The sequence below is a fragment of the Coenobita brevimanus genome, chromosome 96, assembly GCF_032717465.1.
Source record: "Coenobita brevimanus isolate Jiangsu-jjx chromosome 96, ASM3271746v2, whole genome shotgun sequence".
In the NCBI taxonomy this organism is placed as follows: domain Eukaryota; kingdom Metazoa; phylum Arthropoda; class Malacostraca; order Decapoda; family Coenobitidae; genus Coenobita; species Coenobita brevimanus.
The window spans coordinates 22047350-22071523 of NC_137049.1; the positions used below are offsets into that span (position 1 = coordinate 22047350).

Below are 24174 nucleotides of genomic sequence, written 5' to 3' on the forward strand. Positions count from 1 at the left end.
TGAACTCACAATACAAGTGTAAGTGTTGTGGTATTATAATGCAATACAGTAGAACCTTGCTATAAAGGACAAACTGAGGGAAGGCCAGGTCGGTTAAAAGCCGCTAGTCTACTATATCCGGGGGAGCCCCGGAGGTGGGATTTCAAGTACATGTTTAAAAACAAATGAGTACAATAGCACATTCTAGTACTAAAAATATAACTATACCCATTTTACACTAACTTGGTCCATAATTTTGCCCTTTTGCTGTTTATTTAACATCACTGTGATAGCTTCTTCATGACTAGTACAGCATTACTACAGTCTGTTACACAACTCAGCAATCACAATGGGGAGAGGGCAAATTCAGGACAGGCTGGAGTAAGAAGGGTAGGAAACGCATATACTGTGACCCACTTAATGTACAGTACACTGTTCATTGTAGCTGATGAAGTTCAGTGGGCTTTGTGGTGTACATTAAATCCAATACAGTATCTGCTATACTGGGGTCCGTTATAGCGGGGGTCTATTGTGTACATGCAAACTGGTTTTGGTGTGATGGTAAACTTGTATTTATTTTGTGCAGTAGGAACTTAGCCAGGTAAGTAACTTAGAGAATATGAAAACTACAGGTATAAGAAATTATCTCAGCAATAATGCGAGTGATCTTACGCGACACAGAAAATGTTCACATTGAGAATGTGAAAGTTTGCAGCAATTAATATATAGTAAACCTTCAAATCTGTCTTCTCTCTCGCATCCCATACAACGTAGTGCACAGTGTTACTAGGGAAAGGCCGGAAAACTTGGGCGAATAAATTAAGTTAGCCACACGTACAAGGGGTGATGATTCATTCATGCGGCAGTGGCAGGGACAGTGGAGAGGAGTGTCATGGTCAATGGGGCAAGGGGGAGCATAAGCGAGTGCGAGCGGGAAATCCCCGTCTGGCCCAGGCAGGCACGCGGGCTGTGTGCTGATGCCACTGACTCACCTAATTGTATGAACACAGCATTCCGCGACCCCCCAAATTGCCTCCATTCATCAACTCCTACCTCCACAATGCCTCCACCTAGAGACCTGTCACTTGCAATGGAGATGAAGGATTGGTGAGCACTGTGATCTTTTAAATGAAACTTCAATGTGCTGTAGTTATGGGGCTAAGATTGGTTGAAAACAGCCTACTTCTCGGAAAACCAAACATATAAACAAACCGCATACGAGAAGGGCTAGGCTTGTACGACCCCCGAGCCTTAGAGGCTGAATTCACTTACATCTACTGTTTTCATTTTTCATCACCCTTTTGCATCCTTTCTCTCCACATGATCACTCTAACCCTCAGGTAAACAAGTCTTCTTACTCCATATTTTTCATACATCATTTCACTGTTTTTCTTATTCTATCCATTCTATGCACATTATTCAATAAACTCATTTCCAGTACTCGTACATTTCATTTTTCATTCTTGTGCCACACCAGTCTCATACCCATAGCAATTGTGGGCACTTGTAAACTTTCATACAATCGTCTTGTAGCCTCCATACACAGATTTCTGTCTGGCATAAAGGCCTTCTTCCAGTGCCAATTTACTTTCCATATCCTTTGCCTATTACTGTACCTATCTTTTCTATTACTGCACCAGCTCCCTCACCAATTCAAGGCATTCTCCACTCACCATCACATCACACCAAGTTACTTTTCTCACATCAACCATCACTTTACTCTCGTCTATAATTACTTCAATACCACAACAATAACAGGCTTTCTCAAAAACTACACCAATGTGCAAGTTCCTGTTTTCTATTAGCATGCTACATAGCATCATCTACATAACAGAGTTTGAGATACTCCATTCCTTACCATTCACTGTCCTCCTCATCCCCCTCGCTACAAATTGGTTTTGACCCCTCTCATAACCCAATCCATAAATACTGGTATATACTGGTAAATATAGACAGACAGACAGGTAGATAGACATATATAAATATAAAGTATGTACTGTACATACACAATCGCCATGGGGCCATCACACCTACATATTCCTCGGATGAAAACAGCTACAACAGTCAAGATAAACTAAATTTATGATGTGGACAGAGGGAAAGGTAATATGGTAAAGGTATAAAGCTTTGTCAAATGATGCAAATACTGGATGACCATGGTGAAGTTAACTTTTCAATATAATTATGGTATATCTATTACAGTATTCAAATTCACTACCTATAGATAAAAATACTCAGCTTAAAAAAAAAAAAAAAAAAAAAAAACACTGAGGCTGTTGAAAACAATCTCCATTAACCCTGTTAGTTCAGTATAATAATATCAAACAATCTCCATTAACCCTGTTAGTTCAGTATAATAATATCATTTTGAGTTTATTATTATTACCCCTCCACACACCCACCATCCAATCTTACGTCACCCCATGAAAAGCGCAGAAGCCTGAGGCTAGGCAAGTTGGTTCCGACATTTCAGACAAAAGTGACCAGCCTCATTCATTCCTGAGTGGCATTACGTGAGCAACAAACCCCAACCATCCCACGGACATAAACCTGCACTGGTTCAATCCAATTGGGGTGCCATAATTACTCACTAAACTACCGGGCGCCATAATTTGGTTATATGGTTACCACCCATTGAGTGAGTGGCTGGTGAGCACCCCCACCTATCATTACCCCTACATGATATTATTCAACTTAAAATTATCTTGTAGCAAAGGGGTTACTGATTATTGTTTCAAATCTCGTCTGTTCATGAGATCCTACATAACTTACCAACCATATAGAGTGCATTAAAAAAAAAAAAAAAAAAAAAAAAAAAAAAAAAAAAAAAACACACTGTTGGTGGTGATGGTGTTGTGGCCCCAGGCTCATATGAACACGGACCCAGTGAACTGCAGGCTGACATTGCCATTCAGCAGTCCACCATCCTCTTTTTGAAGGATAAGAAGGAAGCTGAGGGACACTTGAATAATTGTGGACAAATCAATGCCATAGTGTGAAGGGATCCCTCTTCAGGACCTGCATCATACTGATGGGTTTAATCAGTGAGCAACAGTAGGAACTTACATATGCTTGGTGAGATCCTCAATGTCAACCAACATGGAGTCCTGCTCCATATGTAAGTCATCACGCTCCATCAAAAACGTCACAAGTTCTTCATTTAGGCCTGGAGAGTGTAAAGAAATCATCATCATCATCAACACACTTAATTCAGATCAATAAAGGGACAAATGTAAGAAGCAGATCACTGACTCCTCTGAATATCTCTTTTATTTCCAGCTTTTCAACCTCATGAACTAATTATATTTAGCCGACAATACAGTATTTTGTCTCTACTTTCAATGTTTAATATGACTTGGATGTCACTGATATGGGCAACCTTTATTGGCATTCTTACTTGTATTATTATTATTATTATTATTATTATTATTATTATTATCATCATCATCATCATCCAGATCTCCTTTTCTACCCTACTGTAGGGCAAAGTGAGGAGTAGCAACATCCAGACATGTTTAATATGAAAAGGTCAATAATATACATTGACTGATTTTCTTACTTTAGTCCAAAGCACAGTACTAATAAAAACTTGTCTATTAAAGTTCCACTGATACTTATGAAGCTGACTGGCCAGTTGTAAAGGAAAAGATGTGATATTTTGGAATAGGTCATCTGTAAGTAACAAGGACTTACTGTAGGCCTACTCACTTTCAATCTGTGTGTGTAGGTCATTGACAATAACTTGCAGCTGTGCCACATTCATGTCTGTCAGGATCTGTCGGCTGATTCTCCTCTTGCTGTCAGGGAATGGAACGCCAATCTAGGGCACAAAAAATGATAAATTATGAATTGAATCTGTGAAAAGTATATCTTTCCAAAAAACCAAGCACATATTTTCAGTTGACAAACTAACTGCAGTTCTCTTGGTATTGGAAACAGATGTTTTCTCCCCTAAAAAATTCTGGAAATGATTAAAAAAAAAAGCCAATAGCCAATCCCACTTTGCCTCCTTCAAGGTGTAGTGGCCCACAATTACTGTAGTCCAGTACTGTACATATAAAAGTACTGTAGATGATCAGCCTATTTCCCTTGGGGGCATTAAATGATGGAAAAGCTTGCAGTCACACCTTGGGAATCATACCTATGAAAGGCTGTAACAGTGACTGGGATATTCTAAGCACTATACCAGCAGGTGCTGTATACAATACTTCCAGTGTGCACATACTCATGCACACAATTGTTCACACACAGAAACACACTAATATGCATATGCATGCTCGTGCACACACACACACACACACACACACACACACACACACATTTATTAGTTAAGATTTTTTTTCTCTCACACCTGCAAATGCAAGAAAAAATGAAGCAAACAAAAGTTATCAATTTATACTATCATGAAAGCATACTGCACTCTATTTGTAACAATTCTCTTTTCCTGCACACCGTATTCCTTGTTGTGAATAAACAGTAAGATTATTTTTGTGCTTAACCAGTGCAATTTTTCTGAAGAAGAAATAAATAAAATGCACAACTAAGCTATACCTTATTGAAGCTGGCCCTAACAATGTCTGCAATCGGGCTCTTCTTCTTGCTCTGCTTCTCTATCTCCATCTGCATGCGAGCCATCTCTTTTGCCTGTGCCAATGCAACACGTGCCTCTGCTTGCAACTGTGCTTGCCTCTTAAAGAATTCTCCCCCTGGGGTGTCAACTTCTTCCTCTTCCTCCTCTTCTTCCTCTTCATCATCATCATCGTCTTCCTGATCTGGGTCACTGCTGTCTTGTGGCATGATCCGGCGAGTTGTTTTGGTTTTGCGGGACTTCTTACTTCGTAAGTTCTGGTAACAAAGAAAGCTGAGGTTGTAAGACACAAAAACAAAGATTTTAAAATTATAAGAAGCAAATACAAAACACACAAAGACCATGAAATCGAACAATTCAGCAATAAAAGAAGTGGTGCTCTTAAAATTATTGAAACCCATTCTAAAGCCAATAATAAAGGGACTGCCAAAGTGGATTAATACAGTAATATAAAGTCAAAATGAACATGCAGTCAAAGAGGCATTAATCGATCCATGTACAATTTGCAACAGCAACTCCATCCCATTATCAAAAATATACCAATACAGCTGTTATTTTGCTCTGTTAATTGGAAAATTAGTATGAAATCTGAGTGTAACAAAATATTCACGATCAACTGCACCCTGAATGAAAAAATGAAATCAAACAATGACTTAGTGAATTTGGTGACATCATTTATAGCTTGCTTCTTCAACTTCCACATGATTTTATCCAACAAAGAAGATATTCTCAACTGGTGACATCAAATAGTCTTCAATAACCCTGCACTATTTGAGGCCTTCCCTACTCTGCATCAATTCATCTCTGGTAGCTCTGGGGCTACAAGTTCCCCTGAGGCATTTGTTATAGAGGTAGTAGTGTTAACAGCTGAATGGAAGTTATCTTTGGACACTGGGGGTGTGAGGAGGCTTAGCGAGTGCTTTTACTGCAGCTGTTAGGGGAGAATGCTTCAATGGAAACACTCACTAAGTCTCCACACTGACAGACACTGCATCCAGTGATGAATGGCTGTGACAAAAAGCATTATAGTTCTACTCAAGAACTATCCCCTTCCCTATGACACACAACCCTCTTTTATAAGCTACTGTACAGTACCCTACCTCATTCTTAGCTTCCATCCCCTCCTTCAACCTCACTTCAAAATTCCTTAAATATGGTCCTGTAACTATAGGCACAGGTTTAGGGGAGGCATGGGGGGTGCACACCCCCTACTTTTGGCAGAACAGTAAGGTATAGCTAATGGGGAAAAAATAAGTTGGCATCGTTTTCGTTTTTTCGTTTTTAAAGGCTCCAACATGCTTGCATGTGTCGGCCTTGGTCACCTAATGGCGGCTCTCCATGCTGCACGATCCATTGCAGCCTCCCTGTTCAGTCCCTTAACCCTAAGGTCACACTTAATGACCTCGTCCCATGTCTTTCTCGGTCTACCCCTCATAACCCCACCCCCAATATTAACACTTCTCACCTTCCTCACCCAACTATCATCCCCCATCCTCTCCACATGTCCAAACCACCTTACTCTACCTCTCCTCATCACAACACCAATACACTCCAGTCCCATCTTACCTCTCAACTCTTCCATTGTAAACCCAGCCCCTCCAGGCCTTGGACGCAGGGACGCACTGCACATCCACCTAATCATTGTCATTTCTGTACGTCTGAGCCGGCGAATGTCTTCCTCCTTCACTGCCCAGGTCTCACTGCCATACAGCATTACACTCCTAACACACGCTGCATACAAAGACCCCTTAGCACGTAGGGAGAGCCCCCTCAATATCAGGAGAGGCAAGAGCTCCCTGAACTTCTTCCAACCACTTCTCACCCTAGCCACAGAGCTAGCTCCAGCCCCACCTCCAGCACACAACATGTCTCCTAAATAACAAAACTCTTCCACACACTCAAGAGATTCACCAGCAAGTTCAATTCTTTCACGTCTGACGATCTCCACCTGCTAACCCCGGCACGCCATACACATAAAATCAGCATTATCTCGCAGTCGACCTCTGATACCACTACATCTCTTATGCACCCATTTATCACACACACCGCACAAGATGGAATTACTTCCCACGCCCTTGTGGCAAACTGCACATGGCCACTCTCCCTCGTCTTTGACAGTACCGCCACCAACCCTAGATATCCTCACTTTTGTTTTATCTGCATTTACCCTTAAACCCTTTTGCCCCATACCATCTCTCCACTTCCTAAACCTTTCCTCCGCCTCCCTTTTCATTCTCTGCAATCAACACCAAATCATCAGCATACAACAACTCCCACGAGAGTCCGTTTCCCTAAAGTCACGTGAAAGGGCTTCAAGTACCATGATAAACAACATGGGACTCAAGACTGACCCCTGATGCACACCAACATTCACGGAAAACTCATCACTCACATCTCCATTCACTCTCACCTGGGTGAGCACCCATATACATGGCCATAACCACCCTAACCAGCCACTCCTCCAAGCCAAGCTTTCTCATTGCCCACTTCACCACCTCTCTAGGGACTCTGTCAAAGGCCTTTTCCAAATCAACAAAAACAAAATAAAGATCCCTTCTCCTACCAATATATTTTTCCTGAAGCTGTCGAACAATGAATATGGCATCAGTGGTCCCCCTACCTGGCATAAACCCAAACTGCATCTCATCAATATTCACTCTTTCTCTAATCATACCTTCTAAAACTCTCTCCATTACCTTCATTATCTGATCTAAAAGCTTTATACCTCTATAATTCCCTCTTTCCAGGGCATCACCCTTCCCTTTATACACATTTACAATTACACTCTTCAGCCAATCATCTGGGACAACACACTCATAAATAATCCTATTTATCAGGTCAGTGACTAAACTCACCCCTATATCGCCTGAGGCCTTCAACATTTCGGCAGTCAACCCAGACACACCTGCTGCCTTCCCCACCCTCATCTTGCCTATTGCCTCACTCACAGTAGCAGTATCAATCAAAGGCCAAGGGCCAGACACTGGATCTGCTGGCTCCAAACCTTCCCTGTCCCAGTCAAACTCCTCATTCAACAACCGGTTATAATGCTCTCTCCATGCATCTTTAATATCCTCACTGTTCACCACTACCCTTCCTTCATCATTCTTCACACATTGCTCACCTATGATATCCCGATTATCCCTCTTCACCTGACCTGCTACCCACCCTAAATATATTTTTCCTTTCCCCATGATTTAGGTTATCAAGTAATTGTCTCTGTGACTCAGACTTTGCCCTGTATACCTCTCTCCTAGCCCTATGCTTGGCAGCCAAATATTCCTCTTTGATACCACCCTTCTTCCATTCCCGGAAAAGCCTTCTTTTCTCCTTAATTGCAGCTTCTACACCCTCATTCCACCACCAAGTTACTTTATGTCTTGGTGGTCCTCTTGTCCAGCCGCATGTTACATCAGTAACTCTCAAGAGATTGTTCTTGAGGGCTCTGTACTGTTCATTAACGCCTCTGTCTATGGCTCCCTGTTCAGCTACCACTCTCCTCAACTCGCTATATGCAATAAATATCCAACAAAAATGTTATCAGAAACTTACTGACATGAAACAGGGGATTCAATAAGCTACTGATGGATTTGGTAAAGAGTTTGCAATTCTGCTTTAATTCAACCTTCTGGTAATTCCTAAATGAACCCTGCCCCCCCTTTTCAAAGTGCTGGATCCGGCCACAAATTATCTTGCTTTTTAGTGACTTGTCAACAGGCATAGCAATGTATCATTTTGTTCACTGTGCAACTGATCATCAGCTGGGGGATGGAATACTCTGAGCATGCGAATATTTTTTAAGCAATCTCAGAGCACTTACTGATCTAGGTACAGTATATCACTCTCATCTTAAATGTCAGGACCAACTTGCCTTGCCCTGGGCTCCTACGCTCCTCATGAGGCAACACAGGATTGGAGATGGATGGATCTAGGTATACAGTATATGTCTTATGTCTGGTGGTAAAAATTCAAACTGCGGCAAACATACCAAAACAAAGTACTGCAGGTGCTGGTACCATACATTTTCACATCCTTGCAGACACTCAGACCATCACTTCATACCATCGATACAAATAGACCAACACATGCAAACACAGCCAGTACACCACCCCAACTATCACAGGCAGTTTCCTTATTACAGATACCCCTTCTTGGCTCATACTGTAAATGTGGAAAAATTAAGGAAAAATTAATTCTGGCTATCACTCCTGAGGGAACAGTCTGGTGCTTCAGTGGTTCTCACACAAAATGATACAGATACCAAACAGGCTACACATCTTGCACCTGCTGGTCTCATTGTCAGTAATGCAGAAAATCAGTCCTTCTGTTGTAAGTGTGCTTACTGACTTAGCCCCTTCAATCTGATGATATTTTCAACTTCAGTTTTGGTATCTCCAGATGATTTTATACAATTCAGGCCAGACCTGTCAAAACGGAGGGCTAAGTACTGTACTGAAGAGCCTTCATAAACTCTTTTCATAAGCGGACATCTCTCTTAATCTGAATAAATTGTCTGGTGGCGGCCTCATGAATATATGATCACTTTGTTACTGGATTCAAGGGGTTAACTGGCCAACAACTGATGGACTTTCCAGGTACTGACTTTGCTGGAGGTAGTCGAGGGATGGTCCTGTGTGCTCTCTGTGTCCGAACATTGGCTTTCACAATCACTTGCAGTCTCATTCATGAAGCAGATCTGCAGGTTCATCCCTGTAAGCCATGATCAACATTAGTACAGCATTGCCTTAACAGGTAGTGTATTAAGAGGCTTACTTGGAACAGTCAATCATTGTTGTACTGTACTTTAGTACATTATGGTAAATGTCACACAACAGTGATTTACTGATAAATATACATTGAATTCACTTGGTCTTCCCATAACTGATCTTATTAAATTAAGCCAACCCAGCTTATCAGTGCCCTGATAGTGAAACCACATGCTGTACGGTATACAACAGACTGAATATTCTGACACTAGGGGCTAGCAATTAATATTTGGATAATACTGTATACCAAATATTCACTTTTTGTGAATATGAATGCAATAATAACAAGAGACTTACGGTGCAGAGGACCTAATTTTGTTAACAAATGGAAAAAGAGCCTCACAACTACAGTTTGAAACACGAAGAGTAAAAAAAGATCTTATACAGGTAGCAAAAATTCTGACATGGGAAACAATGAAATTTTAAAATCAACAAAAGAAGAAGGCATATGGTGAATGGTTGGCGAGTAGAGGTAGGGGAGAAGATGAGAGAGAGAAGAGAGAGGTATATGTGAGCAGGAGAAGGGAGGTTAAGAGACTGGTGATGGAGAGTAAGAAGAAAGTGGATGAAGAGTTTGGGAGGAATCTGAGTGTGAAATAGAGGAAGAGTAAGAAATTGTTTTGGAAGGAGGTAAAGAAAGTAAGGCAGTGTGAAAGGGGAAATAGTAGGGGAGTGAAAGATAGGAATAATAGATTGTTGGTGGAGAAGAGAGAGAAATTGAGGAGATGGAAGGAGCACTTTGAGGATTTGTTGAATGTAGAGAGTGAGAGCAGTGTAAGTATAAGTGGTTGGGGAATGGCTGGGAGAAGAAGAGATGAGAGGAGGGAGGAAGAGATCAGTAGGTCGGAAGTAGTGGAAGCGATGAAGAAGATTAAGCTGGGAAAGGCCCCAGGAATTGATGGAGTGTGTGGTGAAATGCTTAGGTATGGGGGTGGGATTGTTGTGGAGTGGATATGGAAGTTGTGTAGATTGGCTTGGGAAGAGGGAAGGGTTCCAGAGGACTGGAAATCAGGTATAATTGTTCCTCTGTACAAAGGAAAAGGGGAGAGAGAAGTATGTGGTAACCATAGGGGTATTTGCCTTCTTAGTGTGACTGGTAAAATATATGGTAGAATACTCATTGATAGGGTTAGGCATATGACAGAGGAGCTAGTTGGAGAAGAACAAGGGGGATTTAGGAAGGGAAAAGGGTGTGTAGATCAGATATTTGTTCTAAGATGTTTAGTGGAGAAGTATCTAGAGAAGGGAAGGAAAGTGTACGCTGCCTTCATGGACTTGGAGAAAGCTTATGACAGAATAGATAGGAAAGGTATGTGGAAGGTATTAAGAATATATGGAGTGGAGGGGAAATTGTTGAGTGCTGTGAAGAGTATGTACGAGGGAGCTAGGGCTACGGTGCGAGTGGATGGTGAGCTGAGTGAGTTCTTTGATCTCAATGTGGGACTGAAACAGGGGTGTGTAATGTCTCCATGGCTGTTTAATATATATATGGATGGGGTCGTAAAGGAGGTACAAGGTAGGGCAGTGGATGTGGGAGTGGCCCTAATGAATGAGGGTGAGATTTGGAAGCTTCCGGTGTTGCTGTTTGCTGATGATACAGTATTGTTGAGTGAAGATGAATGGGAGCTGCAAGGTTTGGTGAATGAATTTGGGACAGTGTGTAGGAGGAGGAAGCTGAAAGTTAATGTAAACAAAAGTAAAGTTATGGTGTTTGAGAGGAATGAAGTCACAGAGTGTGCAGTGAGGTTGGATGGTGAGGATATGGAGAATGTGAGTGCATTCAAGTACTTGGGTAGTGTGATGAGTAGGGATGGAACTTTGGGGGATGAAGTACGTGAAAGGGTACAGCAGGGAAGGAAGGTTGTTGGCACACTGAAAGCAGTGATGAGAAATAGGGAGGTGAGTATGGAAGTTAAGAAGTCACTGCATGATGGTATTGTGATCCCTACCCTGACGTATGGAAGCGAGGCGTGGACCTTGCAAGAGGGGAACAAGTCAAGAGTGAGAGCAGTGGAAATGAGTTACTTGAGAGGAGCATGTGGAGTGACATGGAGGGACAGGTTGACGAATGAAGAAGTGAAGGAACGTTGTGGGGTAGATGTGGATGTGGTTGAAAAGATTAGGAGAAATACACTGAGGTGGTTTGGACATGTGGAGAGGATGGAGAATGAAAGACTGACTAAGAGGGTGTATGTAGGTGAGGTGGAGGGAGGGAGAGGGAGGGGTAGACCGAGGATGAGGTGGAGGGATGGAGTTGAGAGGTATATGAGGGAGGGGGGGGTGAGTCAAATGGTGGGTGACAGAGTGACTTGGAGGCGTTTTGTCTGCGGCCACCCTTTGCGGGATTAGGGCGTCGGGCTATAGATAGATAGATAGAACACTCTAAATTACATTCAATTTTTTTATTAAGGCAAAGATCCACTTGACAGGCTGGTGATGATTGGCTGGATGCAAGATTACCTCATAATCTCTTTACTCATTAGCATTACTGACTGACAACATATACCTGAAGGGGGAATTTGGGTTAGTAAATGTTATCTGGACATGTTGCATTCAGCCAATCATCACCAACCTGTCAAGTGCATCTTTGTCTCAATTTAAAAAAAATGAGTATAGGAACAAATAGCTTAAGATCAGACACAATTTTGTTGCAATAAATTGCGGTTTTAATAAGTGGCACAAAAACCATTATCCAGTTTAATCAGATTATCTTTTTATTTAATTTTGCAACTAATACTGTACACAACTAACTTCACAAAGTCAGGGCCACAGCACTACTATGTGAACATGAAATAACAAAGATTACCACTCTGGAGACGTGAGTGGAGTGAGGGTTTGCGGTGAGGCCGATCCAAAACTGCGTCATCATCACACCCCATGGCAAGCTTACGGCGGATCTCCTCACGATCATTACGCCTCTAGAGGGGTAAAAAGGAGGGTTAAAAGAGTGACTGGGTTTAAGTCTGAGTGTCATATTCATTAAATATGCCAAATGGATAAAGTGAGGAGAGAGGCTGTAAAAGTGACTAGTTTTAAGTTTGGACATAAGATTTATTAACTTATCTGGTATGCAGGAACTCATCAAAGCTTAATAAAATTGATTGTCAGCTACCAGTATTAGGAATAAACTAAAATATGACCATACTGAAAGTTAAATATGTTAGTGCTGGTAAAATGCAGCGTACTGAGTAGAGACAACTAACAGCTTAGTAAACAAAGATGAAGTAAATAGCACAGCAATCCCCAAATAGTGGTCATATACAATATATATATGTGGAGGTGAACTCTTCCCACTTGCTTCTGCTATAGGCTGCCTCTTGTCCAAATTTTCATCCTCCATTCTGCACAAATCCAAATCACCTTAATCTACCTCTCTGCATCACATCACCAGTGCATTCAAAACCCAACCAATCTCAGTACTCACTCACAATTATACCATTTGCTGTTTTGTCATTCAGGGAGGCAGAACATACCCATCCTCATTTCTATATGCTGAGGCCTACAGACATTAGCCTCCTGTGCTGCTCATATTAAAGTCATAAAGCAGTACATGTCTCACACAAACTGTATTTTTTTTTACAGCACTGTTAATGGAAAGTCCCCGTGAGTGGTAACATTCCCTGTCAACAAAAACAAAGTACCAGTACATACAGTTTCATTATGAAAATTCTGATCTGCTGACTGTAACAAATGGTCCAACACCAGATTCCATAACATTAACTGTTAACTAAAGAACCTTGCTTTGTGCAGAGTTCATTTTTATGGTCATGGTACTTTAACAATACAAAATCATGTCTCTGCAGAATCTGTCATGTATACAGGTACCCAGGAATGTTTATGATGTGAAGATGCTTGCATCAGTAATGAATTTATTAATCAGAATTAACATGATTACCCTAGCTGGATGATTATAAAATGTGTCCTGGGGTCTTTCTTCAGCATCCTCAATTGTTATGACTCGGATGAACTTATCCACCACATCTTCCTCTTCCTCTGCCCGTTTAACGTATGGGAGCCATCGCTTTTGGTTGTTTATAAGAACTGGCCACTTTAATTGCTCCAGGAGGCTTGGAGGTCTTGCTCTGGATCTTTGGGGTGGTAATTTATGGTCGGTTTCGCCTTCTTCACTGCGGATATAATTAGCAACACGGACAGATTGAGATTTGATGGATGAGAGGACCTGCGTGGACATTTTGGCTGTGTGGTCCCGCAGAGAGGTGAGGGAGGGCAGGGCAGGTAGACTGAGGGGGAGGGGTCTGTCCTCCCCCTCAGCCTTAGGGACCTGCAGATGATTCATGAAGCCACCAAACATACTGCTACACGTATGGTACTTTCTACAGTTTAAGAGGGTTGTAGGTAATGATAATTCTTTACAATTTCCATGAACAGTTTCATCTTAATCATTCATAACACTAATCTGAATACATGTTAACAGTTAGTAGGCAGTTTAATGCAGCCCTAAAATTTCTGCAACTTTTCTGATAGGTGTATCTTTAATAAATGTGAACTGAAGTCCATGACATTTGCGATTCAATGTTTACTTCCTGAATAACACGGCCTTCCTTCAGTGCCGATTACCGTATCTCTCAGGCACAGCTCACAGCACTAAGTTAGTCTAAGGAATATACACTACGGTATCACGTTTTTCATATTAAGTTTAACACATCCAAGCATCATCCATATTAACAAGTTATCCAAGTTTAGCACAATCCATTAGTTCCTCAGTCCACTTTACAATGACAACATCATCACAATCACTTCACGAGGCACTTTTTTCATGCCAGTCGCTACCACACATCCTGCATCAGCAATACGGCAATACTGAAATGTTTTACAAAGCTCCTCGCAGGTCTGATACCACTATTCCTCCCTGGCTTGAATCAGTGTGGTCAGCTGGCACCCACACCTTCCCTCGCCGCGTTGGTGCCACACTTCTTCACCTGCACACCCCATAAAAGGTGACCAATTGTGAGAGACTGAGCGCTAGCACACACGAATGTTGCACGAAATGTAATTTAATGGTCCGTATCTTAACATCAGATATAAAACCGCTAGCCTGTATGTGCTTCTCATATGCATAAGTTACAGAACAGTAAATGACAAACTAGATTCTGTAATGCTATCATATGATTATTCTTATAAGGTGTTTGAAATAATAAAAAATATTCAATATCCCTCTAGAAAGTATCATCTAAGCAGTAACACAAAAGATTTCCTTGTTGCAATACATGTCCGGCTATGTTTACAAAACGTGGCACCAGCGCTCCGGGGACAGACGGATCGTTTAAATCTCCACTCCACGGAGTTAAATTTCAACCGCGACAGCATACAGGTGCAGTTGGAAATTTCATATCTACTCCCTTCATAACGGACTTCATGTAATCACGAAGACATGTTAATAAGATATGCGTATGGATGGAATAAAAGACAAGAGAAGAAGACAATTTGATACAAGGAAGAATGGGAAAGATGCTGGAGAAGAAGAAAAGCTGGAGTTACAAGCGAGAGAAATAAAGGACAGGCTCAAAGAATGGAGAGTCAAAGAAGAATACTGTAAATGAGATAAGAATAGCAGCTGTGAGGGATATGGGTAAAGCGAATACAGAGGACAGTAAGCTCTTCATCGGCCGGAGAGAGGAAAAAGCGGAGTTGCGATGGCTCGGTGAAGGTCGATCATCTCATTTTACAGGTTAACCGCAAACTTGCTGGAGGTGATGATTCAACTGGTCTAAGGAGATAGACAGATAGACAGACAGATAGATAGAGATAGATAGATAGATAGATAGATAGAGAGAGAGAGAGAGAGAGAGAATCTACGGAAGAGGAAGGAACCGGAATCAAGAGAAAGGGTAGGAAACGAGAAGAGTAGGTGATTGTGAGAAGTGAATGCGGAGAGAATTAGAAAAAAGGAAAAAGAGGAAACGAATAAAAGGTGGGAGAGGAAAGAAAGAAGGAGGGGGAGGGGATAAGCGAGGGAAGAGGAGGAACGAAAGGTAGAAAGAAGATTAAGACGGAAGAAACACGATAAAAGAAAGAGAAATGCTAAGAAAAAGAGACAGGGAAAAGAAAAGAGGAAGCAGTGTAAAGGAAAAGGAACGAAGAGGAAAAGGGATGAAGAGAGGATAAGACTGGGGAAAGCTAAAGATGAGGAAGGAAACAGGAGGAGGAGGAAGGAAAGAGGGGAGAAAGAGAGAAGGAGAAGAAGAAAAGGAATGGACAATGAGAAAGAGGAAGGAAACAGGAGATACAGAGGCAGGGACGACACAGAGGAAAGAAAAAAGAGAGGAATTAAAGAGGAAAAAGGAAACAGGGATAAAAATAGCTAAAGACGCCCATTACACATAATTTTTTTTTTTTTTTCCGGTTGAGGAAGCTCCCAAACACCTTCTCCTAGGCGATTTATTTTGCTTATTACACCTTACTGTCCTCTTGTGTGTTACATAAAATCTTTCCAATATCGCCACACTACATAAATAACGTACAAATGGATGACAACAAGCTATATCCAAAAATAAATCGCTAAGGAAGTGGTGTTAGGGAGTTTCCTTACCCATCGCGAATACCGGCCCCACACTCACCAAGTCGAAGTGTGTGTGTGTATGTGTGTGTGTGTGTGTGTGTGTGTGTGTGTGTGTGTGTGTGTGTGTGTGTGTGTGTGTGTGTGTGTGTGTGTGAAGCCCCAATTACGTTCAGAAAGCACCCAGCCATGAACACATCCACACTTGCCTCACCACACCACCACACTCACAGTTAACACCACACTTTACGTAACACCACACACCACACTCGCACCACAGTAAAACACCACACTCACAGATAACACCACGCCACATTATAACACCACACCACACCACACCTAACACCACACAGATATGGATGGGGCAGGTGTAGGTGTGTTCAGGGGTGGGTGGCTTTCTCAACGCCACTTTCATACGGTAATTGGGGCTTCACACACACACACACACACACACACACACACACACACACACACACACACACACACACACACATCCATACGACGTGATACAAAAAACTTATCAATTACCTTCACTTCTTTGTCTACACATGGTAAAAAAAAAATAAATAAATAAAGAACAGTTCAGCATAATTCTCTCTCTCTCTCTCTCTCTCTCTCTCTCTCTCTCTCTCTCTCTCAGAAAACAAAGAAATACAAGCCTATCCTACAAAATTTTCTCTGATAAAAAAGTGACCAGACAAAATTGTTAAATAAGAATGACTAAATGTATAAAAAAAAAATCAAAATGTGTATAGATGGAGAGAGAGAGAGAGATAGACAGGTAGATAGATTTAGACATACCGTAGAGATGAGTGTAAATAAATTGGCAGGAGTGTCAATGCAGCACGACAGGTTACACACAGCCTGCAGGGCGTTACTCACATTCCTCAATAAATACACTGTCCTTGAATTGGTAACACTGATAAAAACATTGCCGTCTCTCGTGGTTTATATTTTACTCCCCTATGCGTCATCCATCCCTTCCTTTACACGTCCTTCCCATCCCTCTCTTTCTTCCCACGCCCCTCCCTTCCTACTTCCCTCCCTAACACATCCCACCTTCTCTTCCTTAACACCCTTTCTCTCCCCTCTTCCCTCCTCCAACAGGTTCTTCCCTCCCTTTTTTTCACACGCTCCTCCCTTCCTACTTCCCTCCCTAACACATCCCACCTTCTCTCCCTTAACACCCTCTTTTCTCCCCTCTTCCCTCCCCTAACACGTTATTCTCTCCCTTTTCTTCACACGTCTCTTGCTCCTTCCCCTCCCCCACACGATCAGTCCGTTCCTTCTTACCTTCCTCTTAGTATCCTCACCTGTTTCTTCATTAATTGTAATCAGGCAACAGCTATACCTCTTTTATTCAATACAATAAAGTCTATTATCTATTTATCCATCTATTTATTTATCTATCTACCTGTATATGACGGTAACTAAGTAAGCACATCAAAACCAAATGCCAAAACCTTCAATAGCCAATCACTACGACTCAATTACCACGCGATTATGTTACGAAATTACACGAACTCCGTAACTAAATATATAACAAAGCAGCCATATCAAAGCCACTGTTCCAAATCTAACACAGCTAACAACTACACCGAAAAAAAAAAAGTGCTATATTACAAAAAGTACATCAACAAACTCCCCCCTCAAAAAAAAAAAAAAAAAAAAAAAAAAAAAAAAATCGCTTCCTTATTTTCCGAAATTCACTATACCCACATAAAACATTTCTGTCATTCACATCATCCATTTTTCATTACCCTTTCCACCACACTTTCATACCACATCACATTTTAATACCAGCATCATCACTTCCAGAACTCTTTTTATCAGCAACATCATATTATCGCACTAACACTCTTATATCTCCGGCATATCTCAAAACACACACACACACACACACACACACACACACCTCATCTCTCTAGGGAGGGGTTGGATTGCGTTGTCTGGGGTTCAATGGGGTTCTTGGCAGGGAAAAATGAACCTTACATCACATATACATAAGGTTCACTCCCTCATGTGAGAAAGATAAAATATTTGCACATTTTAATCTATCTATCTATCTCTGTCTATCTCCATCCATCCATCCATCCATCTATCTATCTATCTAAGCATCCAACTATCTCTCTATCTCTCTAGCCATCCATCCATCTATCTACCTATCTATCCATCCATCTATCTATCTAATCCTATATCTATCCCTTACACATGTTCACCAAGTTCAAGACAAGACAAACTGAACCCAACACTAAATATAAAGTGTTCAATGTCACGTTATGTTCACTGGGTTCACACCAAGACGATCTGAACCTCAAAAATGCGTTTAAATGGGTTCAAAACAGTATTATTGTTTACTGAATTCAAGAAGGGGAAAGTAATTCACCCCATACCATTCTCAACAGGTAAAAAGATGGAGTTCAATTCAGTTTTTAAGTTCACTGTGTTCATTATGGGGCAAACTGAACCTTTAGAGCATGTATATAAGGTTCAAAATTAGTCTTTATATTCAGGACGGTCATGACAATAAAAAAAAAAAGCTCTTATTTCACATTTACATAAGGATCGAAGTTAATCTTCATGTTCAGCGAGGTCAAAAAAATAAATAAATAAATAAATAAAATAAAAACTGTCTTATTCCACAGTTACATAAGGCTCAATTTACCCTTCAACTCGACAATAAAAAATTTTGTGACTTAAAACACACATATATGGCCTATATTAATGTTGCCTTCATGTTCACCGGAGTATAACAAAGGAAAACGAATCCTACAATACATATACATAGAGCCTATTTTAATCTCCATAGCCTACTTGCTGGGATCACAACAGGGCAAACTCAGCCTTAGAACACGTATGTATAAAGTTCATTTTAACCTTCACGCTCACCGAGTTCCTGACTGAGAAAAATGATCCTTATACCACGTTTACATAAGGCTTAATGTTAACTCTTTAACACCCACATCCCCGCCCGCCCCTATGCTCACGCCCCCGCCCGTGTCCATTGCCCAACGTGACGCCCGCATTCCAAGTGTGTGTGTGTGTGTGTGTGTGTGTGTGTGTGTGTGTGTGTGTGTGTGTGTGTGCTGCTAAAATACCGTATATTATCATTATTATTATTATCATCGTCATAATCATCATCATCCACATTCTATCCGTTTTCTCCCACTAATAGACGGAAAGGGTAAACTTAAGAAATGATAAAAGAAATGCAATACAGTTATTTACCTTCATATTCCCCAATCCATAAACATCATTTCCCACTATTTTGATGGTCGGGTAAGATCCAGAAAAAGGAAAAGGAAATACGGACATAAAAGGTACATGACTACATAAAAAATACATATAGTTGACATAATTTCCTTGCTGAAAGTCACATATAAACTTCCTTTCATCACTACTACTTTATAACATGCCAGATACAATAGACAATCATCCGGAGATAGGCAAGAGACAATCACCACTACTAAGAATGCTGACATCATCACTCACCATCAGAAACGCATCACACCTCCATCACTATAAGCGCATAAACACTATCACCACCACTATCACAACTATAATGGTTTTACTCTAACTTGACCTAAAATTGCCATCTCTCCATCTTGACTCTGAGTCGTAGCAATATATCAACACCTGAATAAGGTACTAGTCATGAAGTAGTGCTGTTAAAAGGCTATAGAGTTGTGGTACTGTCTTTTCCTGCCACTGAGCTACGTGAAATTAGCTGCAGAAGAACGAAAATCTGGACAAAGTTAGCATAAAACAACAATATCAAAACCACCACCATCATCACTTTCATCACCACCACCACCACCATCACCACCACCACTACAGCAGCCATTAGCACCACTATCAATATATAAAAAATAGCACCCAGCACCAAGGCATCACCATACACCCACATCGCCCACTTATAAATGGAGTGAAAAGCTTATAGGATCTAGAAAAAGAAGACCACAGCCACCACCACCACCACCACCACCACCACCAAAAAAAAAAAAAAAAAAAAAAAAAAAAGGATATTTGCGTGGGTTTAGGAGGCTCCTCTCTCTCTCTCTCTCTCTCTCTCTCTCACACACACACACACACACACACACTCTGGAAGAGAGAGAGAGAGAGAGAGAGAGAGAGAGGGGTGGGGGCTGCCTCCAAAGCCACTACAACACAACCAAATCCCAAGCAAAAAAAAGACCCCTAAAAAATTAACCATCCACTCACATAATTAACCACGACCGACTTGATAGCTTCCACGGTCTCCCCTTCGTCGTAGGTCAGGGTGTAGAGGTCATTCACGTAGATGCTCTCCACCTTGTACTGGCGCGCGTACCGGGGGAACTGGGTGTGGGAGGAGGGGCGGAGGGTACAGGGCAAGGACTGGGGGCCGCTACTGGTGGACTGGGAGAGTGAACTGGGACGACGGGAGTAGGTCGAGTAAGGTGACATGTTGAAGGTTGGGAGGCTGGAGAGTTGACCTATCTCGTCTTCCAGGGAGGTCATGGATGCTGAGGCGAGGGAGAGGGATGGGGAGTGGGAGGGAGATTGGGAGTGGAAGGGGGATTTGGGAGCTGGGGGAGTAATGGCGATAGAGGAGGTGTTGGAGGAGCCTGGGGACGAGATGGAGAGAGGTTTGGGAGCTTGAGACTGGGATGGTGGGATGGAGTGGGAGGCCTGAGGTGATGGGGAGGGGTTTGGAGGAGGGGAGGTAAGGGAGAGGGCTTTGGAGGTGGAGGGAGAGGCTGGTGGAGAGGGAGGTGTGGAGGAGGAGGAGGGGATCATGTTGGAGAGGGAGGTCGTGTGGGTGGGATGTGAGGGAGACATGACAGGAGGGGAGGAGGGGGAGGTGTCAGTGGGGAAGGGGGAGAAAAAGGGGAGGGAAGAGTAGGGGGAGGTAGTAGTGATGAAGGGATTGAAGGGGGAGTAAGGGAGGGAGGAGGGGGATTGGGTGATGAAGGGATTGGTTGAGGAGGTGAGGAAGGGATTGGTGGAGGAGAAATTGATGACGGAGGGAGTAGATGGGGAGATTGGTGGGGATGAGGATGGGGAGGAGGGGTGAGAGGCAGGGGGATCGGGAGGAGGGAAAGAAGGAGGAGAGGGATTGGAGAAACGAGAGGTGATGACAGGGGGAGGAGGAGGAGGAGAGGTAGGCCTAGTGGAGAGGGAAGAACGGATGGGAGAGAATGGATGTGAGTGGGAGGGAAGACGAGAGGGTGGGAGAGTACGAGGGAGACGGGGAGTGGGTGAGGGGGTGAGGGGAGGGGTGTGGGAGAGGGGTGTGGTGAGGGAGAGAGGAGGGGAGGGAGACAAAGAAGTTTGAAGAGGCCGAGGGGTAGGGGATGTTGATAGAATGCGTGAAGTTAGGGAGAGGGGTGGGGAGGGGGAGGGCTGAGAGAGAGCAGGGGAAGGGGAGAGGGGTGAGGAATGAGAGGGTATGGGGGAAGGGGAAGGGGGAGGGGGATGTGAGAGGGCAGAATGTCTGGAGAAAGGAGTGAAAGAAGTCTTGGTGAGAGAGGGAGGTGAAATGGGTGATGTGAGGGAGAGGGGAGGAGAGGGAGTGGTAGATGTGGAGAGGGGTAAGACAGGAGAGTGGGGTGAGGGGTGTGAGAGGGGTGAGGGGTGTGAGAGGGGTGAGGGGTGCGTGGATACAGTAAACATGGAGGTGTCAATTCCCGCCGCCGCCACCAGAGGGCCACGATTCACTGTCATGGCATCTCATCTCGCCATTGCATTCACAAGTCACCTTCTTAAAATGATTCACTTTCTTCTTCTTCTTCTCCTTCTTGCTCTTGTTCTTCTTTTCTTCTTCACAGTCTCTCCTTTTCGTGTTCTCAAATAATTTTTTCCTACACCTCACTTGGTATCTTTTCTTCACGTTTCTTTTTTCTTATATTCTGTTTCTCTTACGTTCCTCTTGGCCTTTTTTTCTACTTCCCAATTTTCAGTTTCTCTTTTGTTCTCTTTTCCTCTTCTCTCTCTTTTTCAGTTTCTTTTCTCTTCTGTTCCTTTCTTCTTTTTCTTTCAACCTGACCTCCAACCACCTCCTCCTAACAGTCACTCACGCACTAACAACCATGAGTCAGTGTTGCAGAGTCGTAACAAGGGCGGGAGGGGTTGTTGCAGTCGACACGTACACCACCTCACGTGACACACAGCACTTCTCCCTCTTGTTCACCTGGATGTCTAAAGAATTACTATTATTATCCTTTATTTCCTCTGACAAACACTTTATTGAGGCACTGTGAGAGAGGCGCGATTTTATTAACCCCTTCAGTACGATTTTATTTCATTCTCGCCAACTTGTCAGACGATTATACTCAGTTTAAAAAATTCCTATGGTAGTAAAAGACAAAAACTAAAAAAAAAACTAAGTACGATTATATTTTACTGTGTTCTTACTGAAGTTCTATGGCAGTAAGGGGCCAAAAATACAAAAAATAAAAAAAAATAAATAAATACAAAAATAAAAATCCGGCAGCTAAATACGATAACTCTGATTTTCTTGTAATCATCACACGATTTTATTCATCTTGGGGGAACTTTTAGTACTGAAGGGGTTTAGTCTTAAGGATGCTTCAGGTGTGTAAATGTATTAATCACGTACAAGAATTATACCTAACTTCAGTCTCTCATCATTCACTATTCTTTTTTAAATTAATTGGCTTATATTGTCTCATCACCACTTTCGTCTTTAGAATTTAATCATAACAGGTACCGTCAATATAACACTTCAATTACAAACATTTTAAATTTCCATTATAAATTAAATCACACGTTTTCACAAAGCATCAGCCATTTTCACTACTGTCAAAAATTAGCATATTTCACACAATTAGAAGGCAAACTGAGCCAAACGAAAGGCTAATAAGGTGATTTTTATTTGACACGTATATTACACGAGACGCGAATCTTATACGATATATCCCTCAGTGTTTGCGGACAGGCACAGCATATAATGAATTTAGAATACCGTTTTCTTTTTAGCAGTTCCAGTAGTCCATTCATCATAATCAGGCACTCTTTATTTTGACTTCCTTCAGATTTAATTGAATATTCTTAATAACTCTCGTACTATCGTTTCACTTCTTCCACATTCATTTTTTTTTTCTTGGCAGAATTTTGGCACCGGGCATACAAAGCTTTCGACATACTTTGAACGTGGTTAAATTTTCAACCTGATGGCAATATTCCGAGTTTCCTACTTAATACTGTTTCACCCAGATCCCTAATTTGAGCTCAAGAACGGCTATTCTGCGGCTCTCGACAATATGCACTAGATTAAAGTACAGAGCCTCCTCCTTCCCTCCCATTGCACAACTCGTGACGTCACACAGGTAAAAACGCGCGCTCACTGGCGGGAACTTCGAGCTATAGTGCAGATACGAGCAGGGGCGCCAACCTTTGAAACTCACCCTACGCACAACATTACTTCTATACGGCCGCTCTAACACTCGTAATACAAAATAACGCTTATGAATACTTTTATATATCAAAAATGCACGACAACCAGAAGCTGGAAGATGAATTATAAGTAAAATAAACACCAAGGATTTCTTGTGAGCGGTTGACAGCTGCTCTCATTCCAGTCATCCAAAGTTACGCTGCTCCTCCCAACTCTGGAATACTGACTTTCTCTATAATGCAAGGTTTTGTTAGGATATAAACCTTTCATGTAACGCTTTCAGTCCAAGGGCGTCTCAGAATTAATTCTGGCTTTCGTCACACCATTACATTTAGCTTACGGGTGTTTGCTCAGATCATTTCCATGACGCAACACCAAAAACATCTACACCGTATCTACATATGATAATCAAGGTTAAAGAAAGATAACGAACTAATAACTAACGTCAGTGATGACCTTCTTTTTTGGACAGTACATCCCACATCATCTGGTCAAAATTTTCTGGCTCTTGTCATTCTGCCCGACCTTCGCAAATCCACCACTGGCTTAGTTATATCATTAACCTGTTTGTTCTGTAATCGTTACTGTCACGCCTCTACATCTGTTAACAAATAAGACTGTGAGTTATAACAATATCCAAGTAATTACTGTTATACTAGGAGTTCCAAATGAATGCCACTGAAAAACACAACAATAAGGTTGTTTTAAATTCCAGTATCAGTGACAGGAACGTGATCTTCATGTTTATCAGTCACCATGCCTTTTTTAATCCAACTTGGCCTTCCTCTCCATCCTGAACAGTCAATTGTCGTAACAGATTAACCCTAGCATATGATTGCTAGCCAAAAAAAAAGTGCTATGGATAGAATGCAGAGCCGTAGTGTTGCCTTCTTGTGCAACTGAGCTACGTAAAATAAAAGGGCGA

The 24174-nt window shown here is 42.0% G+C and overlaps 1 protein-coding gene across 1 annotated transcript in view; it reads right to left on the bottom strand.

The window, feature by feature from the left end:
* Schip1 (Schwannomin interacting protein 1) overlaps nt 1-24174 on the bottom strand; it is a 96266-nt gene that overhangs the window by 6397 nt on the left and 65695 nt on the right. Inside the window, exons 4-8 of the mRNA XM_080283035.1 lie at nt 12140-12251; nt 9171-9277; nt 4531-4824; nt 3688-3799; nt 3046-3145 (exon numbers count right to left, since the gene is read on the bottom strand). Coding sequence (XP_080139161.1) covers nt 3046-3145; nt 3688-3799; nt 4531-4824; nt 9171-9277; nt 12140-12251 — 725 coding nt within the window. The remainder of the gene's footprint in view (nt 1-3045; nt 3146-3687; nt 3800-4530; nt 4825-9170; nt 9278-12139; nt 12252-24174) is intronic.